Source organism: Megalops cyprinoides, chromosome 20 (genome assembly GCF_013368585.1).
Source record: "Megalops cyprinoides isolate fMegCyp1 chromosome 20, fMegCyp1.pri, whole genome shotgun sequence".
NCBI classification, from domain to species: Eukaryota; Metazoa; Chordata; class Actinopteri; order Elopiformes; family Megalopidae; genus Megalops; species Megalops cyprinoides.
Window position 1 is genome coordinate 6,535,303 of NC_050602.1, and position 24,421 is coordinate 6,559,723.

At 50.9% G+C, this 24,421-nt stretch overlaps 1 protein-coding gene across 1 annotated transcript in view; it reads left to right on the forward strand.

The window, feature by feature from the left end:
- fndc3ba (fibronectin type III domain containing 3Ba) overlaps positions 1–24,421 on the forward strand; it is a 143,505-nt gene that overhangs the window by 19,815 nt on the left and 99,269 nt on the right. The window contains exons 2-3 of the mRNA XM_036554272.1: positions 13,057–13,198; positions 14,925–15,000. Coding sequence (XP_036410165.1) covers positions 13,085–13,198; positions 14,925–15,000 — 190 coding nt within the window. The 5' untranslated portion in view covers positions 13,057–13,084. The remainder of the gene's footprint in view (positions 1–13,056; positions 13,199–14,924; positions 15,001–24,421) is intronic.

The following is a 24,421-nucleotide window of genomic DNA, read 5'->3' on the forward strand; positions in this document are numbered from 1 at the left end:
AGCACCCTTTCCATTATGAGCCTTGTTCCTTACCACTATGCTACATTGCCACCCCTATTAATGTCTTATGCTATCACATAAAACAGTGTTTGCAGCTTAATTAAAACTGCTTAAATTTCCAGTTTTTCAGCACTGTGCAGAGTGTGGACGTTTGGCCTCCGTGGCCGTAGACGCCGCTGCCTGGGAGCTAATGAGTTTTTAATGGGCGACAAGGTGGTGCGGTATCTACTCTAATGGGAGATTTATCAGCCCCGGGGCGCAGGGGTTGCGTTGGTGTGCGTTGGCACGGAGCCAGAGAGATAAACGTCCCAGACGGAAGGCTCGGCTACATGCAGAGATCATAAATCACCTTGGTTGCGCTAAAAAAAAAGAAACGAAAATAACCATTATCGATATCGTGCGACCAGCGGACGTTTTACGCGGTTCCGTGGCTGTAAACTTGGCTGGTAAATGGCAGCTGGCTGAAACAATGTGTTCTCTTTTGACAAAAAAGAGCTCAATTTTGCGTGTGCGCGGCAGCACAATGGTTTTTAATGGTGCAGAGTTAAGTTGCAACATTGTTTAAAAAAGAGACAACAAAAACCCAAACCCAAACTAAATGAATGAAAGAACAGAGAGGGTTTTTAAGAGGGGCGGGGAGTCTTTACCCCCCCCAAGCCTGAGGCAGCTATTTTACGAACGCAGAGGCCTGTTCAGACAGGGCGCAGGAAAAAGCGGCGGCGAAGACTGCCTCTTTCATTGCGATGCGTTTTACGGCGCGGGGAGGCATTCCAGGAGCCGTACCTGCTGCTCGGCTTCCTCTGCCTCGTTACATATCATTTCTTCAATTACAGGGACTGTGCCAGACGGGCTCCCCGCTGGAGGCTCGCGAAAAACCGTCCGCCACCGATAAAGGGCCTTTTCACAAAAACCTGATTCTTAATTACAGCTTCTGCTCAGGAGGAAACAAGGGAGTTTATGGAGAGTGACAATGGGAAATGTTGCTGTCTGTTTTATTGTTTGTGAAGTGCGTACACACACACACACACACACACACACACACACACATACAAATTATATGTATCATATATTTCTCATATCAAGTGTGCCAGCCTTTAATTGTCAGTTCTGAATGGGCCGTGCTGATATTGCCCCAACCCGTCGTGTATTCCTAAAAGGCATTTATTTCACTGGCCAGGAGAGCATTCAGTCTCATTCGCTCGTCGTAAAGGGCACAGAAGGCCAGCCTTCCAGCGAGCTCTCTCCCACACCTCCCACACCTCCCACCCCCCTTCCCTCATAAACCCACAAAGGTGTTCCATTCTGTGGCCAGAGACCGAGCTCTCTGTGTGAGCGCCTATTGTTAAGGGCTGGGGGTTCAATAGGAGGTGTGTGTGTGTGTGCGCGCGCGCGCGCGTGTGTGTGTGTGTGTGTGTGTGTGTGTGTGAGACAGGTTCCCACAATATTAAAGTACCCTCCCAGCTGCCAGTAAAACCTCTGCTGGGGCTCAGGTTAGCATGAAATGACTTTAAGAGGAAAGGCAGTGAAGCGCAAACAGGTGTGTAGGGGTTTGGGGGGGGGGGGGGGGGGGGGTGGCTAATTAGCACAACGCTAATTTGTCCTGCATGTGTTCTTTTGTACTGTTACGTACTGTATCCTTTTGCATTGTGACATGCTAATGGTCTTTCTTCCAGTGGTGACTCTCCAGCATCAGTCACTCATACTGCAGTGTCTTAGTTGAAGTGTTGTAGCTTTAGTCATTCTGTATGCTTTTAGGACTGTCTGAGTGTCTGTGAATAATAATGCGCCTTGCGCTCAAACCCCTGTGGCTGTTCCTGTCCCTTTTGAACACGTCCTGAAGCGGTTCTCAGTTGCGGCATTGGCGTTGTCAAGCATTCATGATTTGGGCAGTGAGCCTCACGCAAAGCGTAACCCAACAGTGTGAAAAACAGACACAGCACACCTTCGGCACGTGTTCATCTATCTTCTTGAATCGCGTTAACACCTCGCCTTTCATTTTGGTAGTATTTTTTTTCCCCTTCCGCGAACCCAGAGCCCCAAGTTGGCATACCGTACCTCTTTGGAGTTTGTTTTTTGAGGCAGTCGGTGAGAGATGCTTGCTCACCCACACCGCACAGTCGACACACCACGGTTCTGTTCTGAGGTGGCCGCAAGGGGAGACGGGGTGTTCAGACCTCGGGCTGCTTGTTTTGGGGGGGTCAGACTTTTGCCGTGCTCACACACTTATTACTTACTTATTGACAGGAGGGGCTGCTGGGAGATTCCTGCGGTCCTCCTGAGGCCTGCTGATGACTGCATTCCACTCCCTGTTTGCGACTGTCCCCAAATGTAGCCTCGCCAATGCCGCGGCAAACACCCACTCACTGTTTATTATTTGGGAGTTTTGTAATTAATAACATAGTGCGGCCTCCTTAAACCCTTGAAATTCAGGGCGCCGCCCCCAAGTATGGACCACATAACTTACAGTATGTCCCTGTTGTTCCAAAATCCAAAGGCGCAACGATTGCACAATTACGTGCATACATTACAGTGCTGAATGCGAAATAGCACATCGGATCGAGCGTGCGTTTTCAAGGGACTCTGCATGAATATCACAGCAGCTTTTCATCCAGGTCCATTATTTCAAATTAAGCTTCTCGGAAAGGTACGTCCGAGGCACCAAGAGATGCTGTTGCCAGGGGAAACTACGGTGGTTGCCATAGCTTTTTTTTCCAGGGCTCTGGGAAAGCTAGAGTCTTGCAGATGTGCAGGTGGGGGTAGGTGGGGGTGGAGAAGCAGGGAGACGTCCAGCAGAGCACTGAAGGTTCGGTCAGCAGATATGATGGACGCCCTGCTACCACTTACTGTGATGTGTATGGCATAATTGGAACATGTGTGATTTGCGACTAGGGCTTCATCTCTGTGAGTTTCCATGACTTTCAGCGTTTGTTTGAAGCGTAGGTCCGATCAGTCCTCAGAACTGTCACGCCAGTTCCTCACTGAACCTCCGCCATTTTCTGAGGTATTACGCTCCATTCTGGCTGAAACAAGAGTGGCTTTATCGAGCGGGAGGGAGGCTAAAAGCAGCCACCGCGTTCCCAGCAGCGGAGGACATTTCAAACCCGCGGTGCGGACGGTTCCAGGGCCGCGGTAACTGCAGGCAGTGTGGCTGAGCTCAGGAGAGGCTGATGGTGGCCAGCGGAGGAGCTGTGGAAAGGCAGCATTTTTGATTGGTGAGCAAACGTCTCCCTGGTTTTTTGGCTTGTGCCTCCCACATATGGCACCGTGCTCCTGCCTGCCTGGCTGAAGGGTGGCCGCGAGGCGCGGGTGAGGCGTGGGGCGACTTTAACAGCTCAATAAAAGCACCCTGTCGGCTGAACCCTGCTCCTGTCTCTCTCCCTTCCCCCCTCGCTCCCTTTTCTCTGACAACACTGTGACTCGGAATGGGCCAGGGCTCTTAAAAATAGCATTTTAAAAGCCTCTGAAGGCCAAAACCTAACCTCCATGTGTCCCCCCCTTTGGGTCAAACCCAGACCTGCAGGAAGAGGCCGTCTCCTGAACGCCCAATCCCCTGCCTCCAAAGTAAACCTGACCCGCTTTCCACCTACCAAGCGCAAATGTTACAAGCCTATCCCGTAGTTCGGTCAGGAAGGAAACCGCAGTCCTCCCCGCTTTTAATTTACCAATAACATGTGCATCACAAGCACGGGTGACTTACAAATGAAACAAACATGTTTGGCAGATGTGGACGCGATTCATTAAGTTTGGCAGGAAGCGCTTCAAAAATCCAAGTAAGAAGAATATTAATCAATGCAGGCACATCCCCCCTAGTGGCGTATTGCAACACGCTGGAATGAGAACTGTCTAATGAGCCGGGCTTTCAGGGTGGAGCCTCCTAGTGTGGTTACTGGCATGCACATGGAGCCCTTGTTAGTCAGTCTATTTATTTTGATGGATATTAAAGTGATTGGAGCTCAGTCTCAAGGCGTTTGCCACAGTTACCCAGAATGCCTTGCCCTGTCTCAAACGGTAGCTGTGAGTGTCTGATTTTCTAGCTCTTGAATGTCATCTGCTTTAGCGTGTATCTGTAGCACTGAGTGGGCGGGGGGGTGGGGGTCTTCGGCGGTCTGGACGCGCAAATTTCGCTGGAATGTTTTGCTAGCTTTCGAGGTCTCGCTGCGAGCCTCCTTCCGAGGAGGCCCTGGCATTCCCCCTGCGCGCAAAACAAACCACTAATCCATTAATGCTAGCGTTTAATTTGAAACCGGGGAGGATAATTAGGCCGGCCTTGTCTCTGGCTGTCTGATCACGGAGCGTCGCTGCGCTTCGGAAATGGAAATGGGCGCGCGGAGGGTCAGGGAGACCTGCAGACAGGCTGTGATTAAGGCGCGCTAATAAGCAGATATCAGACAGCATGACATAATACCAGTCTGCGCAGCCGTCAGCCAGCTGTATGCATACCTGCAGGTAGAGCTCATGTCTCCAGAGGTCTTTTTCTTAAAAAAAAAGAGAAGGAAAAAAGCCTTGGAATATTATGTTACAGCTTTTCCTTACATGGTTTAACGTGTCGGTTTGAGGTTCCATGCAGCTGACTGGCATCTGCGCTCTACATCTGATGCACTCTGTCAGGGTTTAACCCTTCCCAAAATCCCACCACCAGCACCCCCTTCTGAAGGGTTCTTGTGAGTTGGAATGGTTGCATGATAGCGTTGTTGCTGAATTCTGTGTATCTTGTTCAGCAGTCACAAAGGTAGCCTTTTAAAACCTGAATGAGCTTTAAACCTGCAGTAGTGGTAGTTGTTGTTGTTTGTTCTCTATCTTTGTCTGGGTGAACTGGATCTGAGTATTTGTTTACGAGCGTCTTCTTATCAGAAGGTGTGATAGGAAAGGAATGGAGAGTAATGTCTGTTTTCAGAGAGTCTGCAGATGCTGTCGTTGTGAATTTTTGGCCGGAGGCGCGTAGTCGATGACGCCGCATTTGGAGTTTCCAAAGTTTCCACACGTGTCCAGGTCCGTCCAGGCGCCCGTAGCCCGGCATCGCACGGCTCTGTGAACCCGCCTTGTAGAGCTGATGTGACAGGAGCTGATTGGGTATTGATCTTCTTCTGAACGGACAGATGTGCAGGGCCAAAGAGAAAAGGCTGGAAAGATCAAAGCAGCGCGCTCAGACCCTGTCATTTGGCCGTAATTTGGTCCCGCCGAGGAATCTGGCAGCCGCCTCCCAAGCACCCGGGGGGGAACCGCCACCTCCAGGGGAGCCCGAGCCTCCAGAAGGCCGAGCAGGACCCCCTCAGAGAGAGACGGATAAACAAATAAGGCGTTTGGTTTGCCACAGGGGGTTGGAGCGCACCTAAAGTCTTTCTCCAGATCTCGCTGACAGACGGGAGGGGAGGACCCTGCACTCCTGGCTGATTGACAGCCAGGGCTCCTGCGAAAGTCATCTGACGCAGGAAGCGCCGTGTTGTGACAACAGCGAGGGCTCATCCAGTCTCTGAGGGAGTGAGTGATTGATTGGTTTAGCCCCCCCCCCCCCCCCCTTTGTCACCCGATCCCTGTGCGTGTGTGGCTCACACCTGGGCACGGTGGGAGAGCCGGATTACCTGGGCGTTGTCCCTATCCTCACGTCTTCCAGATTTTCCTGCCATTGGAAAAGACTGGCGTGAGAGTGAGAGAGGTCATTGGCTCCAGAGGCCAGGAACAAACCGCGTTTTGCCAGTGGAGCATTTGGGTTTGTCGTTTTGCATTCCAGAATGACAGCCGTTATAGTAGTGTCCCCAAATTCTCACGAGGTGACCTCAGCAGTATTTTGACAAGGTCACAGTCAAGTAAGGAATGAGATGTTAAACAGAGGTCCTAACTGTCTGTGGTCATTCAAGGTCCCTTGACATTCGTCATAAAGAGTACGGGGTTACCCGGTTTCCTGGCTAAAATCCCAATCAGGCTATTTCTGTCTGGTCACCTAATAATTCTCCAGCATAAGTGATTAAATAATTCCCTCCCTCTATTCATCATTGTAAAAGTAAACTGGTTCTCAAGTGACCGTAGCTGGAAAAACAAAGGTCAAATAAAATAAAACAAAATGTATTTATTTATGAGTAATGTCGAAAATAGATCTGGCAACGGAGAAGTCATTTGTAATCTCTGACAGAAATTTAGACTTAGATCCAGCTGGCCTGATTTTGGGTCACAGGGACTTGTTGTACAACCTTTAAAAAAAAAAAAAACGCTGTGCCTTTCTGTGCCGACATGCCGAGTTAAAACGGCATCGCTTTTGGGTAGGCCACTCTGTTGGTCGGGCCAAACTGGAGAGCGCCCTGGCACGCCTCGCCTTGCCTGTTGGCACGCGGTCAGCGGGCCTTTTGTCTGGGATGCGACCGGTCTCTCCGTCTGGCTGTGCCGGCCGAATTATTTTGGCGCCTGTTTTGGCTGCGGAGGGAGATGCACGTTACAGGAAGCCCTGCTGAAGCCCGGCCGGCGCGGCCTGCCGGGGACCTAATTAGCGATTGCGATATTTATGTATAAATACGTGTGGGTGTAGCCATGTTTTTCCAGTCTGGGCAACGAGGGAACTCACCAGAAGCCTCTTTATTTGGAAAGGCCTCTGAAGCCAGGCGGGTAGACAGCTGAGAGAAAAATCCCATGATTCATCAGACAGCCGGGAGGGTCTTGTTTTTTTTTCTGCTTGTTCCTGCTTTCAGCCGTTGCTCGGTGAAACCGGTGTTAATAGACTGTAGTGCTGACACCCCTGCTTTCTCTCTGAGTGGCCAACAGGCAGAGTTGAGAGTCCATTGTGCACACTGGCTTGCTCGTGTCTGCCACGCCGCTTGTGGCAGCCTCCTGGTCAGCGGCGGGTTGCAGCTGCGTGACATTACCCGCCGTTGTGCAATGGGGGACGGCAGCTGGCCGTCTTGACGGCGTGCCGACAGGAAACAGGAAATTGAGGGTGCGCTCACGGCACTTGTGGTGAAACGCTGCTCATTTGAAATGTAGATCGTGATGCAAATGCTTCCAGCCGTTGTCAAGTTGTTATGAAGTTTCTGGTTTTGTGACAATATTGTGCGTCGTGTACTATGAACCTTTCAATTCAAATTGTCCTCTTGTATTGAAGCAGCACGTGAAATAAACTTGAAAACTTGAGAATTTACATGTATCAAAAGTGTGGCACAGACGGCCACCCTTTAAGGCTTTTTTTTTGCCCGTTTTGGGTAATCTGAACATACCCATTTGTTCTCAAGATAAATACACTTAAATTAAGGGGGATTAGAGGCAGGATGCTGTTCATATACCATATCAGATGTCTGATTTCTGCAATCCTGTACAGCACTGGCTGAACAAAGTGTTCTCAACACCGCTCTGAAGATGTTAGCCACCATGTTCATCACAGTTCATAAAGTTTATTTTTCAAAGTACTTTTAGAGAGATGAACCCCCCGCCATGAAAAAATCAGCGCAAAACAATAACTAAACAGTCGTTTGAAGCCTAGCAACCGAAACTACACCATGCCCTCAGCGCTTTTCAAAAGGGAAATGATATTCCTCATGATTAATGAAGTGGCGGCGGAAAAAAATCGATCCTTGTGTCCAGAAGAAAACCCATTTCCTGAAAGCGCCTTCTGCCTCACAGAGCCGGATTCTTGCTGGCTTCGCACGTGGTAGGTTTGGGACGGGACCACCGGGGTTTCTGGGGTAGGGCCTGGATCGTCCCCTCCAGGAGGAACGTGGGGGGGTGGGGGTAGCCGTCTGTGGCGCGGCACGGCTCTTTGAGGGAGAGGAGACTGAGGGCTCGGTGGGCTCTGGAGGTGCCGGGACTCCTACCGCGCCTCCGAGGCAGCAATAATAAATAGCCGGTGATGGGGAGCAGCCTGTGCATTCGCGATGACACATATATCTCCTCCCTGAGCAGGAGCGGCCTCTCACCGGCGGTGGGGCAGGCCTGTTCTTACAGCTGACGGCTTCCTCTGAGAGCGAGCAGGGTTACACAGCCAAAACCTACCCTTTCCCTCCAGTCGGAAACAATGCCTGACATTGTTCCTCCTTAGTGCTAAATAACGCAGTCTGGCTGTTCAAAAGGTGCACAGTAATGCTTTTCTGTGCTCTGTCGCGAGGGGGGTATAGTTTGAGAGTACCCTCAGTAAAGAATAGTTCCTTCACCAAAGAACAGTGCAGTTACATAATAGATATGCTTATATATACAACCCTATATGAGGACCAGAGTCTCCCGGTTGGGGGGAGAAAATGTGTGTTGGCACGGAGAGCCGAGATGTTATGAATGATTAGAGAGGGAACGCAGCCATGTGATTGGAAGGGCGCCGAGCCGCGGTGCATCCTTGACGTGCCGTGACAGCTTCCAGCAGGGGCCGGTGCGGAAGGCCCGTCGGGCTTCGCGGGATAACAGTTTATTTTGGACGCCGCGCCGTCAGATCAATTGGAGCCCTCGATAGATTGGCGGGCGGCGTGAAAGCGAGTTAACGCGTGGGGCAGCCCCGGTGGACAGAGGGGCCCTTGTCTCCAAGCGGAGGGAGCCAAATTGCCATGAAAAGGAGATAATGAGAGGAGGAGGGGGCCCGAAGTGGGCTTCTCTGAAGCCTCCTGTCAGATGGGCCCGGCCGCGGCACCGCAGTGCGGGTATTGACACAGGACGGGGCCTGGCCGGCGTTTGATCGATGGGCTGTTAGCTGCGGTTGGAGCGGGTGTGTGGGAGGCGGGGAGGAGGCGAGGGTAGTGTGGGGGGGGTTGTGGAAGTGGGGCAGACGGTCTGTCACAGACGTGCGAAGCCTCAGCGCTGGGGAGTGAGTCACCGGAGCGGCTCCACCGCACACCGTCTCGGGCCCCTCGGTGGTCGAGGCTGAAGGATGAGGTGACACTCAAATGAGTTATGCTCCCACACACCTGTGTGTCCCATGCGATATTTCAGACACAGTCCCCAATTCTCACTTCCCCCCCCCAGGGCTGCTTTGTGCGCACAGGCAAGTGAGAGCTCTGTACTCACTTTGGGGTCCTCGGTTTGACCCAATTGTGAAGAGAGTATCCCTTCAAAGCATTTGGAAATGCTGCTTTTTAACAGCTCTAACGAGTTGTCTAATTTAAAAGGGGTCTCCATTCACATCATCACTGAGGGACAAAAACCCTCAAGGAGCTGTTGGTGGGATTACTCTTGATTTTCTTTGAGGACCTCTCAAAAAAGATGGATTTTGGAGGGGGGCAGAAGGTGTCAGCTGGTCAAAATGTCACATTAGAAATCTTGTGGGAAAAGTCACACTTTTTTCATCCCTAGTAGTTGAGTGATTTATGGATTTTGCTTTCATCCCCCCCCCCCCCCCCCCCACAGTTTATTCCCCCAGTTCCCGTGTAGAACACAATCTCCTTTTTAAATAATCTATTTCCATTGTAAGATTTACAAATCCCCAAAATACACCAGGGATCAGGTTTCAAAAGAGTCCCTAATTACAGCCGCTTAGCGGGAGGCAGCCCCCGGGGCTTACTCCGGCTCAGGGAGGCAGTGGTCTCCGCAGGTTCCTCATTAGCCGCTAAAAAAGGGGGGATTGAGCCATCAAAGGGTGCGGCACGGGCCCCCCGCCGAGCGCTCTCCTTTTCGCACCTTAATCTCCGCCCCAGTGGCGCGCCGGGGTGGGGGGCCATTTTGAGAGCCACCTCGAAATAACGGTGACCTCACGGTGACTTCAGTCCCCCCTTTCCCGTGCCTCTAACTCGCTCGGCGTCCCCGGCAGCCCCGCGGCATCCCCTCCTGTTTCCCCCCTCACGGGGACTGTCCTGCCACCGACGGCTTCTGGTCCAGCCCTGTCCTCTCCGGTGTGCGGGGGCGGCTTGCAGCCTCCCATGAGGGGAACTTTCCGTCTTTCGACTCACAGGGCTCCTGTGTCACAGTTCCTGTTGCTCCAGTGGACGAGGGAGAACAGTGGCTCGCTTGTCCCGGGAGCCGACGTTTAACCAGCTGGTCCCTGCAGAGGGAGGGAGAGAGAGAGAGAGACAAATGATGCCCCCTTTCCCCTCCCCCTTCGCCCAGAAAGGTCCTGGGTTGACCCTCACCTCGCCCTCAGAGTTCAATACTAGGACTAACCCCTTGCTAATTGGAGGGGGGGGTGGGTCGGGATGGGAACAAACTGGGAGACGCCCATCTCTCCCATATAAACACGGATCATCTGTCATAACCTGGGCCTGGCCTGGAAACCCTCCATTCCACCCCAACCCACCCTGTTTGTGAAGGCTACCAGTTCAAGGTCCTCGCTTACAGATAAGTACATATTTGGAGAAAGCGACCCTTTTGGACCCGTCCCTCTAATTAAAATGTGAAAATCGGATCTGCTTTCATGCGGGAAAGCGAAAAGTGAAGGGAGGGAGGGTAAAAAAGCAGGCTGGGATGAAACAAGCAGGTGAATATAATCCTATGCAGTCCGCCGCCCCCACTGTCCCCCACCGGCCCCCACCACAGTGGCAGTCTAACCTACTCACCCTACAGAAGGAGCTTCCTGTTCCTCTGGTCGCTAAAGTGGAGCAGGCTGTAACCAAAGATGCGTTGATGTGAGGAATGTGCTGGTGTCGGACCGGGGGGGCAGGCAAGAGGGCGCCCAGTGACCCGGGAGGAAGAACACACGTCTTGCACGTACAAACACAGTGGGTTTATGGTCATTCACTCAGGAGCCTCCCTCATTCAGTGGGGCTCAAGCTTTAGATCACATGCGCTTGTCCGTTTTCCCTGCTTTCAGGAGTGATTTGCCTTAGGTCGGGACACGAGGGTACCGCTTCACTGATTCCAGTCTGCAGCCTTTCAGGTAGTGAGTCAAGTACCTTAAGCAGTACGCAGCGATGACCCGTTGACGTCAGGGCGAGCCCCCTTTTCAAACAGACGCAGTGTGCTTCTGTGATTGGCCCCAGCTCTCCAGCGGTTGGAGGCTGGAGGCGATGAGTTCGATGTCACTCCGTGTGATGTGCCGACCCCCACCCCTCTGCCGCCCCGCCCTCTCTGAGGCCAGCGACGCTCGATTGAGAACATGTGTATCAGGGCTGGAAGCACAGCGCAGGGCAACGGCGAAGCGGAAGGCTGCAGTGTTTTTGGAACCCGGCCGTCCCGGTTGATCGATAGCTCGGACTGAGGGAGGATCTGGCTGACAGCTGTCGGGTCCAGCCTGGTATCTGTTAACCCTTAACGGTCCGAATTGTGTGAGACCAAGTACTTCCTTGTGCTCTGCCTTACCTGGAAGAGAGAGGGATAGAGAGAAGGAGAGATAAGGAGGTGTCTAGGTGCACACGAAAGGAGAGGCATACAGGGAATAAGAGGAAGATGAACACAGAGAAAGGCAGAAAAAACAGGAAAAGAGAGAGCGAGGAAGAACGGAGAGAAAAGGAGAGGTCAGTAAGGAGAGAGGAAAGCTGCTGGAACCACAGGGCCCCCATCCTGTACCTGGCCCCTCAACGCACTTTCATCTCTACCACACAAACAGGCTGGAGTTCGTAAAATACCCAGTAACCAGGGAAGTCACATCCTCCTTAAGAACTAAGCAGTAAAAACGGGCAAGAGCAGGAAACTGAGGACTGTCAGACTCCCTCTCTCTCTCTCCCTGCCTCTCCCTCTCCCTCTCTCTGTCCTGCTCTCTCTCTCTCTTTCTCCTCCTTTCCTTCTCCCTCTCTCTGTCCTGCTCTCTCTCTCTCCTCCTTTCCCTCTCGCCCTCTCGCCCTCTCGGTCTGTTAGTCATTTGGCGGGTGATGATGTGGCGGTCATCTGCAGTCCCAGTGTGCCAGTGTGACGTGTCGTCATCAACCCAGCGGCCCGAAAGCGGGCTTGTTTACCCGGAGTTCGTAAGCGGTGCACTTCAGCCGGCTTCTCTCCGTGCGTGTCTGTCTGAATGCGTGTGCATGTGTGGGGGCGACCGGTGTCACCATGTTAGTCACTTCATTCACAAGCTCTGTCTGAGGCCGTGCCTGTGTCCCAAGCCTCAAACCGGCCCTCACCTGAAATGAACTTTCAGTACTGCCATCACTGGGGGGACCTGTAACCCCTGCATGTGTTTTCAGGTGTGTTTTTTTGCTCCCCGCTTACTGTTAGGCGGCAGTCTTTTTCTTTCCTTTTTTTTTTTTTACAAAAAGGGCTTCTTGTGCAGCTGAATCATGATTATGAAATCATCATGTTGTTATTAGTGCTCTTATTTATTTATATACTTAGCAGACACTCTTCACCATGGCAACCGTGGCACCCTCTGAGCTGTCCGTCTCTGTAGCCAGATGTTTGCTGAAACGCTGCAGGTTATCCGGAGCACAATGGCAGTGCCCCACATGAGACGTGAACCTGTAACCTAATGGGACTCGTGGATGGATTCCTGGATTCCACAGCCGTGTCCCTTTTAGAATAACTCGTTATATATGTATGTATGTATGTATGTTTGTTTCGTCTTCTGAGAGCAGCTCTACATGCGCTTTAAACAGGTCGGCCTTCTCGGCGGCTGCACAGCGTCTCTGACTCAACCTCTCCCTTCTGGGACTCGGAGTGTTCAACACTTCATTACAGAGTCATTAGCGACAAACCGCGAGTGGAAAATAACACCGCTGCAGCGCGGTGCTCTGCGGATCGGTGACTGACGTGGCCGCTCGCTGACGTCCGCTCGGACACGCGTATCGCACGGGTTCCCACAGGGCTTCTCCCGTCTTGTGATGACGTCAGGAGAGCTGGTGTGCTTTCACTGTTCACTGAGCAGTCGGTGTATCTGATTTTGGGTTTGTCTGATTTTGGACCTGACTGTATTATTGTGAACAGACCTTTAATATCAGAATTCCTGTCATTTATAAAAGACACTTCCTGCGTTGTGATGAAACTGCACAAAATCCTTTTAATTTCCTATTCTGTGTCATAGCATTTCCAAAAATCACATTTTTATGTGGTTTCCTGTTACTAAATGAACCCTGTCAATATCACAGTAAGGATATTAACATGTTTTGTCTATGTTATGCTCTAGTATTCTGTTTAGTCTTTTTAAACTGTTGATGTCTAAATCATTGTGGGTGGTTTTTAGTAATAATGGGAATTTCTCTCTCTCTTTTTCCATCCGTCTCTCTCCCCCTCTCTCAGAAAGGCAGTCCAGGAAAGTTCTCCATGAATGTACGTCACAATGATGATGACAGACCAGATACCACTGGACCTGCCACCGCCCTTACTGAATGGGGAGGTTCCCATGATGCCTCACATGGTTAACGGGGATGGATCGCAGCAGGTGAGCGTGGGGTTCTGGGAAGGAGGGTTTGCAGGGTTTTTTTGGGGGCGGGGGGGGGGGGCGGTGTTGTGGGAGGTTGATTGGGTTCAGGCTTTGTACCGAGTCTTTAAACCCTCATACTGCCTTGTTCTTTCCTCGGGGCATTTAAGTGTATATCTAAAGGGTTTCATGGCAGATCCTCCCGACGGATTCAAAGCTCCACCTTGACACCAGCAGAGAGGCTTCAGTGGATGAGATTGGGCCATTTCCACCAGTTTGTGCATGCTTCCTTTGGGACATACACACCTCTCTCTCCGATCTTGTCCTTATCCGGTTTGGATGTGCGCGGACGGAGCCGGTAAGGTACGGCCGATGTGCATCTCTTTGAGGGAGCGCAGGGCTTTGTGCGGCTTAAAGACTTCCACTCTGTGTATCCGGGATCTCTGTCTGCGGCGAGGTAGGAGTGGCAGGAGGACACGCCCAGACACGCGCCACGGAGACCCGCTGCCATCTACTTCGGCGGCAGTCGTCAAGGAGGCGTCATCGGCCTGGCACGCAAGCTTCACCGCCCCGGTTTTCTGAATCACACCTCCGAATTATGCGCACCGAGGTGTAGCTTCTGCCTCAGCAACCACCCCCCCCCCACCCCCCCCCCCCACCCACCCCTAAATTTGTCTCCTAAAGTCAGTGCAGTTTTTGTTTTCGGGCGCTGCCTGACATTTGGTCCAGACCACAAATATCCGCAGGATTGGAGCAGAGGGAGGAAATGATTTAGCCTGGCTCGCTGTCATCGCCAGCATCCCTCAGGAGCTGGGCGCAGTGACAGGGACAGAGCGGGCGAGGGGGGATCGACAGGGTTTCCGTCTGGCAGGAAGAACCGATGGCACCGCCGTAGCCCCCCCCCTCCCTTCCCCTCCCCTCCTCCTTTAAACCTGACTCGACTCTGTCGAACACGTTCGGGTTCCCATAGCAACCCCCGGCAGCAGACAGTTCTGCAGGAAGTAGGCGCCTGGATCGGCACTCGAGTGCTGAGATGGGAGGACCGCGAGAGACGCGGCCGTTGGGGGGGACGGCGGCGGCGGCGGCGGACACGCGCGGCGCTCACCTGTAGAGCTCACCCGGCCCAGGCATGGCAGCGCAGCTCTTTGAGATACACCAGCAGATATACACCGTCAGCAGCATGTACTCTGAGAACATGACGGTAAGGTGCTCCCCGATCACCCGCCAGACCCGTCTGCGGAAAGCAGACCGTTAGTAAGCGCTGACAGGCGCCGAGAGACGAGGGAGCGTTAATTGCTGCCGCTGTGCTGTGAAGGACCTGGAGTTGCGTGTGTGTGAGGGCTGGGGTTGGCTGAGGAGTGATGAAATAGGGTTTTTTTTTTTTTAATTCTCGTCGGCGTGTGTTTGGGAAATCTTGGAAAAATGAAAGTACCGTTAAATGAACACGGAGAACTCTTGTGAACTGAGTGGGACGAAGGTGTTTGTGCCTCCTGTAGAAAGAACGATGTTTGTGTTCTGTAAACCTGTTGGAGACGGCCACTGGCTTTTTTCCGGAAACTTCCAGGGTTTTTCTCAGGTCGGGGCAGCTGTGTTCAGGATGAGGGGAGCTCTGGCTCTGTCACGCAGGGTCTTGTTCATCGTATTTGATTCCCCCACCTTTAGCGCGGGGGCTATACGGCGCTGTGTATCTCGAATTTTTCTCGTTTTTCCAACTGACATGTTTAACAGCCTGCAACTCTCCCCACAGGTCATCCTGGTTCAGGTCAACCCTGGAGAAACGTTCACCATAAGGGCAGAAGATGGATCCCTGCAGTGCATCCAAGGTATGTCAGATCAACTCTCCCTCCAAGTCGCCCGTCCCTGCGCATTTGTTTGTACACAGTGACATCATCAAGGCTGGATGAGGACAAGGACAAGGCCAGTGGCAAGGCCAAGGCCCCTATGGTTGGCTGAGCCCTTTTGACTGGTCGTTAAGATTTGATTGGTCCTCCTCATTAACCACAGTCCTCCAACACATTACACAAGATCAGACCTCATGAGTGGAGGCCAGGGCATGAACGGACCACTTTGTGTATGCGAGAGAGTGACACTGACTCCGGGCAAAGTGGCTGTGGATTATAGCATGTCGGTGCTCTTAAACTCAAAGACACAGCAAGCTGAACGGCTGGGAAACGGATGTGGGGCGGTGTCACCTCTGCCCAACTTGCATGTAATTTGATTTTCAACCACCACATATTGGAGGGAGGGGGCTTGCTCCATGGCTTCTTCTTGGTGAACACTCCATTTGTGTTTAGCTGGCTAGGCTGGTGGGAGGGGCGATTTCCTCTTTTGCTCCTCTCTTTGAAACCATGGCCTGACACCACAGGGGCTGAGTTCTGAGATGAAGGCCCTGCTTAATCTGAGCAGCCAGTCACCATTGTGTAAACTACACTTTGTTGAGGCTATCCTGGTGTACACACGATGTAATGGTTTAGGGTGACAGACTGGAGCCGCTTGCTATTCAACTTGATGGTCACAGACTCAACTCAACTGGCGTACCCCAGAGTATAGCTCTTTACCAGAATTCAGCGGTAAGGCACAGGGCTGGTAACCCACAGGTGGCCAGTTTGATTCCCAAGTGGGACACAGCAGCTGTATGCTTTGGTCAAGATGCTTAACCTGAATTGCTTCAGTAAATATCCATATTCCTAAGCAGATTGGCTAATTGTTATAATTGATCATTGTGAGATGCTGTCTGTGGGATGGAAATCTACCCTCCACAGTAGTAACTTCTGTAACTTTAAATTGAATTTTACCCTCCTTTAGTGTTCATTTTATACAAGGCCTCCTTCTGTAGGTTTATCAGAAATCCAAGGTTTGTTTTTGCCTGTGCAAATCTACAGTGCAAATATTTATTTTCAGGGGTAGGGGAGAGCGGGGTTCTCGTGAACCCGTTTATCGTTCAGATTTAAACATTTCTTTCGCCCGAGGTCAGGCTTCTGTCGGCCGGACGGAATGCTGATGTCTGCTGCATAAGAAAGAGCAGACGTGCTCGCTGTTTGCTGATGTGGAAAGAACAGCGTTCTGCAAAGCACAGAAATTGCTTCACTTTTAGAAAGTTGGAAAGTAGTTGCTGAATGGTGCTCAGCGTAGCGAGAAATGTGAATTTGAAAAACGCCTCCCAGTCCAATGGGTCGAGTGAGTCGGGAGGCTCAGGGCCTGCATGCCGGTGGCGTCGTTCCCCACAGCGACCAAAGCTGAGTAGGTGCACGCTTTGTGCAACGGGCTTGGGCTTGGGTTAGTGTTGTGCCTTTTGTACGGTTTGGCAGGACTAAGGAGGGCTTCTGTGAAGAGTCAGGGCTGGTTGAAGTTGTACCCTCCCCACACACACGCACACACGCACACACACACACGTGCGCGCGCACACACACACAGTGTTCCCCCCATGGTTTCCTCCTCTCCTTCATCATCTGGTTAGGGCTGGGGCAGCAGGGTGATGACAGCAAGGTCTGTAATTAAAGGCAGAAAGTGATTTAATGAGCATGTGTGAGTGTGTATGTGTGTCTGTGCACGTGCATTTGTGTGCATGCGCGTGCATGCTGACCACACACTGACCAAGCGTGTGTGTACATGTATGTATGTGTATGTATATGTGAGATTGTGTGTGCGTAACTATATGTATGTGTATGTGAGATAGGTGTGTGTGTGTGTGTGTGTGTGTGTGTGTGCATGTCCAAGCATGTATAGGGGTTTCTGATTGGTGTGTGTGTGTGTGTGTGTGTGTGTGTGTGTGTGTGTGTGTGTGTGTGCGTGCATGTCCAAGCATGTATAGGGGTGTGTGTTTTTGATTTGTGTGTATGTGTGTGTGTGTGTGTGTGTGTGTGCACGCCGCTGCTGGAGCGGTGAAAGGCTGCATGGCTGGCAGGAGCAGGCAGGAATCTGGAATGCTTTGATGGAAGTAATCGCATCTTTCTCCGGCTGGTGCCTCCCACTGTCTCAGACCGTCTGCAGCCCGCAAGCGCTGGGAGGCCGCGGGGAATCCATGCCCAAAGGCGCCCCAGGGTCCTCGTGCCCCCCGCTCCGGGTCCAGCAGGGGCTGGCTGCGTGGCTGCATTCTTCACAGTACCTATCGGGTCCGAGTCCACTGCAGAAAAAGGACCTTAGTCATGTGACTGCGGGGGTGGGCGGGCATCGGACGAGACGGCCTTCATAGACTCATAATTAGCAGGGTAAAGATGATCGGTGGCCAGGCCAACAGAGCTGGAGAGCCAACTGCTGCCAGCCCTTTGGGCCCTGCCTCTCTGTGCTTTAAGAGTTATGAGAGACAGAGTCTTTTGTCCATGGCCAAGCTCCGCTTCGCCAGGGCCAACCACTTGTTAACTGCTGTACCAGATTTTCAAAACTCGAAAACGTTCTGTGAGAAAACACAACCTAGGGAAAAAGTTTGGTTGGACGTTCCACACAATTCCGGATCAGATTTGTAAAGGTCAATGACTTGGGGTATTTGTGCTATGTCTCCAAAACTAGCTGTGAGCTTCAGGATAAGAGTTGTGCTGGACTAGAAGAAGACCAGAGAGTTAAATAATTTGAGGATCCAGACAGATACACAAGTAAAACTCTAACTGTAAGGTAAACGCTAACTGTAAAGTAAACTACCTGTGACCTAGTAACAGTGGTTTTACAGGGGGTGGAACCAAGGTGTTACTTTGAGTGCTCCTAGCATAGCTGACAAATTGGGGCCTCACATGTTGCAGGCATGTTGCTGGGAAGAGGGTCCGACCGGTCAGAATGGTTATGTAAGTTCTGCCTGCGGTCATGTTTATATTAGATAGGAACAACATGGCATGTGTCCCAGAGCGTCCCCCCGGTCCTTGTGGCTGGAAAGCCGGTTGGTATGAACACGTGGTCCCCCTCAGTGTGGCTGGCTGGGCATGACCACGAGGTCAAAGCGGAAAGGGACAGCCTGTACCTCTGATGCAGCTTTGAGATGGGGGGGCAGGGCAGTGCTTTTCAGAACACCCTCTCTCACCTTTGCACACCAGACGTGGCAACCTCATTCAGGAGTCTCGATGAATCATGGGAAGTGGAGTCTCTCCTGATACCGAATGAACGTGACGGAGCAACTGTAAGAAACATGCCCTCCCCGAACCACTCTTGATGTGTTGCATTCAGGATTAGAACAGAAGTGTGGTGAGAACACACACACACACACACACACACATCTTCTTAACCAGTTTCTCCTGCTGTAATTTAATAGGGAAAATCACCTGGTGGTTATGCTGACACAGGCAGGGAGCTCCGTTTTATCCTGGTACGATCCCTCAGGTCCCCAGACCGCAGGCAGCCGCATGCCTCACACTGGAAATACCCCTCTCAGGGCACATGCATTGTGCTTTGTTTGGGCCAAAACACCTCCAGTTCATTAACGAGCCACCTCCGCGCCCACAGCAGGTAGCTAAAGCGATTCGGCTGCACAGTATCAAAATCCATGTTCCTTCAGGCAGGCACACGTGTCAGACGTGAAAAACAGCTATAAAATAATTGCTTCCACCATCAGAGCCGGTATTGAGCTCCGTGGCCGCGTTTCCGCCATGCAAACCCGCGGGGCCCGTGCAAGTGCGCGGACTCTGAAAGGTCATTGGGTTTAATCCCGAGCGAGTTCTGCAGCGGCTCCCGTCCTGTAGGCGCTGTGGAAACGGCTTTTAAGAAAGAAGCCTCTTTGTCATTATCCTAACCTCAGGGCAGTACCCTGGCTTTAAGATTTTATATAAAGTAACTGCTGTTTAGGCCGTGGACGGCTGGCTCCTCACTGCACAGAGCGGGGCTCTCTCCATCCGAGACCTCAGTTAACTGGGTTGGCAGCGGTGATCGTTGGCTTGGGGAAAAAAAGGACTTTATTTGGATAATCTTTTTATTTTTTGTACCCTTTTAGGCTTGTTACCTGTGGCTAACGGAGAGATAGGAAGGCAGCAACAAACGGCACTTTTGTGTTTAAGCGGGATATGAGTGAAAATTTAGGTTCGATTAGGTCAGAAATGACATCTTTTTATTTTATCCTTTTCTTCATCTAATGTCAGTCCTCTTTATGATGAGGCAGGACATGTGAGATCGATTTCCCAGTCACGGAGGAGTGTTTTGGTTGAGAGTGTTGCATGGGTAACTTAAGAAGAGCTCTACTTGGAAATGTTTTGATGTGTTTTTTGAGATGCATCAAGTACCAGTATGTATTGGGCATTGAGTGCTTGGCCATCAATTGAGCATCTTTAATCAGTAGCCTGTCCTCCTCTCCCTGATGTTGACGTGAGCCTTACTAGCAGCGTGAACGGAAATTGGAATCTTCTTGAAAACAAGGCTTTTGACTGGACGGCATTTTCAATGCTTGAGGATGCAGCAAGGACCATATAGAAAATAGTGATGAATTTATCATCATAAGGTTTGTGCTGCACATTTTTGGAATGCCATGAAATTGCTGCAAAACTGAAGTGAAGAACAACACCTTCCTCAGAGATACTCAAAAAGCTGGTCGCAGTGGATTGACCCAACCTGATGAACCTCCTCCCCCGCCACACCCCACCCCCCCACCGCTGAAGTCTGTGTAGTTTTCCCAGCCTGGTCTTTGCTGACTGGGTTGACCCCCTGTTTGAGCGACCCTCAGCCCCCCCTCCCCCTTCCCTCCCCTCTGGTGCGAACACGCGAGCCCCCCCACCCCACACTGCCCCCCATCCTGGCCGAGTGGCAGCCCATGAGTGCTGGACGGGGCCCCTGTTTACACTCTCCCTGGCCTGTTGTATCTGTGTGCTAATTAGAGTGGAAGCAGGCTAACTGTAATCTTTGCCTTGTTTAAACAGGATGACCTTCTCTAGCGCTGGGGTTTAACGGCGCTTCGCACCAATAGCCCTTCGCTCCCAATGAAGGAATGCTCTGGAGCTTTCCCACACTTCCATCAAAGGGGAGAGGCCTTTTGTTTGTTGTTTGCATTAGCTGTGTACAGTATTCGGGATTCTTTTGCTGTTTTTTTTTAATCCGTTTTGTTTGTGGAAAAAACGGCATTGTGCTGTGGAAACACGAACATATTTGGACGTGTCTTAAGTGAAAATTTCCACTGACCAATAACGTAATGGAAAAAAAAACTGCTCCGCACCTTCAAGTTTGCATTTGCATTTGATTGTACCCTGAGTTCTAAACTGTTATCAGCAGTGTTCCTCAAAGCCAGTTTTTAAGTTTCCCTGTGAAAGCCTTCAGAGTACGTGTGTGAAACTGAAATGCAGAAAAAAAACCCTTTGTTTGAAGCACTACGGACACACCCAATCGGTGCCTCAAAAGTCCGATTTGCAGTCGCCCCACGCGTCTCTCCAAACGCTTTCCCTGGGTTTCCCTGTCTCAGAACCACCTAACCTCCTCTGCATCACCCTTTGAAATGGGAGAAACGCGATGTCCACAGAAGTCGAAGGGAATGTTTTAAACCAGCACAGGAGCATGAAAGGAGGGGGGGGGGGGGAAGCTTATCTGCCCCCAGCTCTCGCTTTCGCCACGGTCAGCGCCATCAGACAAGAGCTGATGGTCCAGTTGGAAGGGCAGGTAACGCTCAGGATGAAAGCGAAGTCCATCCCCCCCGCCCCTCCCCCGCAACCCCCTTCTCCCAGGCAGCGTTTCATCTCCGCACCGCGAAGGTATTCACCGGCGATGCGGCGGTAATTGCCGGGCCCCGCCGCTCGGCCCATTGATGTGGCTCTCCGGCCAGATGTTGCCGCTTCCTGTTTGCATCATCTGGTCAGCGCTCGGCGGGTTTATCAGGCGAGTAGGCCTCTCGTGCGGAATGCTCTCAGACAGATGGTGGCGATTTGCTGCCTCTCCCTCTCTCTCTCTCTCTCTTTCACCGGTGAAGGCAATAACCTTCCCTCCGATGTCCGGCTTGGCTTCTGCGTTTCATCCCTAAACGGAGCAATATCATCATTATCATTCTCGACTTAGCCATCGGAAAAATGTCTCCCTTTGTGCTTTTGTTTTACATGAAACGCTTGAATTTCTTCACATTCTGTTTGCAGATACTCTTTGAAGTTCTTGAGCTGTTCACAGGTGGAACTCAGACTACTCTGTGTAATGGTAGCTATGTTTTTACTGCTGCATTCGTTTAGAAATATATTTTTCCACAATAAGCTGTTCAGAGTTGTTCGAGTATTTGCCTTCCCGAAAATAGATTTGAAATTTGCCAGACAGAAGGGCATAATTGAGAGCCTTTTCGGTGCAGCCGTCACTGAGTGCCGTTTGGTATGACTCGGGGCAGTGTGTGTAGTGTGTGGAGCTGTGTCAGAGCGATGTGTGCGGCTGGAGGGTGCGTGCCGAGCGCCGCTGAACCTGGGCTTCTTGGCGTGGCTTCCCTCATTCCAGGCTCCTGAACGGAATCCGTTTACTGACAGTGCTGCACTGTCTGGTTCGTACTGACTCAGTTTACCTCTGAGTCAGTGATGTCCGGGGCACACGAATGAGGGGCGTTCACCACAAAGCCTCACGAAGCACCAAGAATGTACACACACACACACACACACACACACACACGTACACTAAGCACCAAGAATATACACATACATATAGATGAAGCACCATGAGTACACAAACACACATAGACTAAACACCAAGAATATGCACATACATACACTAAGCACCAATAATATACACACACATACACAAAGCATCAAGAATATGCACACACACGCCAAGCAGTAAGAATATACGCACACATGCACTAAGTACCAAGAATATATACCCACATACACAAAGCACCATGGATATACACACAAATACATGAAGCACCAAGAATATACACACACATATACCAAGCAAAAGTGGAGAAATGGGTTTTCACTAAACCGACAGTTTCCACAATCAGCTTGTAATGAAAGTAAACATTGTTTCCTTCGTCCTCCAAGCAGACATACCCTAGCAATGAGAAATATTCCTGCCGGCTGGCAGGGGGACAAATTTAACATATTTATATTGTTTATATGTAATTTTGTGGATTTTGTTGTCTTTTTTTTTTTGCTCTGCGAGACGGAGCGGAGCAGAACGCTTTGTGCGCTGTAATTACATGTTTTGCTGAGAGGACATATTCTCAGCTGCAAACAGTAATTTAACTGTGGAGCCCAGTGCAGGGAATCGCAACGCACACGATCAGCACCAAATGCGATTTGCCCTCTCTCGATAGACGCAAACAATTTTATTTGGGCCCTATTACATTTCAACATATCTGCTTCCGGGGAACGCTGGCAGTACAGAGATACCAGGAATATGCTTAATCCTTCGAGAGAAGCATAGCTTCTCAGTAGAACTGGCAAGCTATGGTTTGGGGTGCTGCAGAGCACGTCCTTCAGAAACAGACCAAAAAGGAAGCGTGTTGTTTTTTCGTTAAACTCTGAAGAGTGCAGGAAATGCAGCGTTTGGGAGGTTAAGGATTTCATTGTTTTCCATAAGTGTCCTTGATCTTACTTGTTTTTTCTGGAATACTTTCACATCCCCAGTTTCTCGTCGTGCGTACATTCTATCTTCACTTCATATTTATTACTCAACATTCCTTTTCAAGTGTTAGTCATTACTGTTAATGGATTCAAAGTAGCCAGTGCGGGTACAGTAGCAGCCAGACAGTGTCTCAGTGTCCTTGGCTGTGTATTTTCCCTAGCCGTGCCTCTGTTTGTTGGTGTGTCCCTAACACTCTTCTCAGAAAGGGTAATGACTTACGAGCCTAGCTTGTTTCTCCATCGCATGCATTCGGCTCATGCACCTGATGAGGGGGCCAGTTTATTCTACTTTCGTTGCCCCTGCGGTAGGAGAACAGGGGGCTGCATGAACGCTGCGCTGTGCACTAGCAAAAAGGTGAATGAAGGCTCCTGGAGCGCCTAATAAGCCAGCCCGCCCTGTGCTGTCAATCACCAGTCCTTATGAACCAATCAAATGGCCATACTCTCTCCGGCCAAACGGGGCATTTTGCTCTGACAGGTGATGCTGAAATGATGTGATTGCTCCACCAATTTTGGGGTGTGTGAAGCATCACTCTTCCAACCCCATAGTAGGTGCAGTTGATACACACACACACACACACACACACACACACAAACATGCACTAACACCATGTTTTTATCTTAATGGATATTCTGCAGGCCAGTGTGTGACCATCCTTTGCCTCCGCCATGGTGCAGTTGGACAAAAATAATCACGGCCAGTCCAACCAAACAAGGCCGAGGTGTTCTTTCAAATGGCGCTGCTGGCTTTGTGGCAGGGCATAGGTCGCCTAAGGCGCTCGGCGAATGGAAAGCAAGGTCAGAGACGCGTGGTGGATGGGCCCAACTGTTATCTGTCGGTTTCTGGAAGTTTTCATGTCTCCAGGGTGGCGGTGTTGTGGGTCGGTCAGGCCATGCTGACCTTGAAGAGGGCAGCCTCTGTCTTGGCAGAAAGAATGCAGGCCTTTTGGCGATAGAGGGGTGCTGTTTTCCGACTTCATAGACTGAAAGGATCTTCAAGACACGAATGAGACCTTTGGGTGGTGAGACAAGGTCCGGGCTGTCGGCTGTGCTTCATGAACCTGAGGCCAGGGTGTGATTCATCTCATTTGTCTAGCAGCTCTGTGTGTTTGTTTGTATATTTTTGTGTTTGCATTCGTGTGTATATTCAGCTTTGCATGCATGTGTGTATTTGTGTGTGCACCTGTCCTTGTGTTGAGAGTGTGTGTGTGTGTGTGTGTGTGTGTGTGTGTGTGTGTGTGTGTGTGTCCTCATTATTTGTATGAGTGCACATGTGGCTGCACAGGTATGTTTGTCTGTTGTTTTTGTGCCTGTCCTTGTGATTAATATGAGTGTGTTTTTGTGTGTCTGTTATTTGTCTGTCCTTGTTGGTTTATCTCTGCCTGCAGTGTGTGACTGTATGCTGAGCAGTCTCCAGAGGTAGGTAAACACTGCCCACGTATATAACAGAACCTCACTTCTCACAGGAAAGAGGAAACGCTTCAGTTTTTCGCCCCCGAAGGCTTTTACACCCTACCATGTCGCTTTGATTGGTTTATTTGGTTAGTTTATTGTGTTTAGGTACTGATGGCTTGTGGCTTTCAGTGTGACAGCTTTGGTGTTAAGCTGCCTGAATGTAGTGGAATCTATGTGGGTCTGCGTGTGTGAGAGGGAAAGATACAGGGAGCAAGATCAAAAGTGTGTGTATTTGTGTTAATGTATGCAAATACATGCCTGTGTATATATTTGTGTGTGTGTGTGTGTGTGTGTGTGT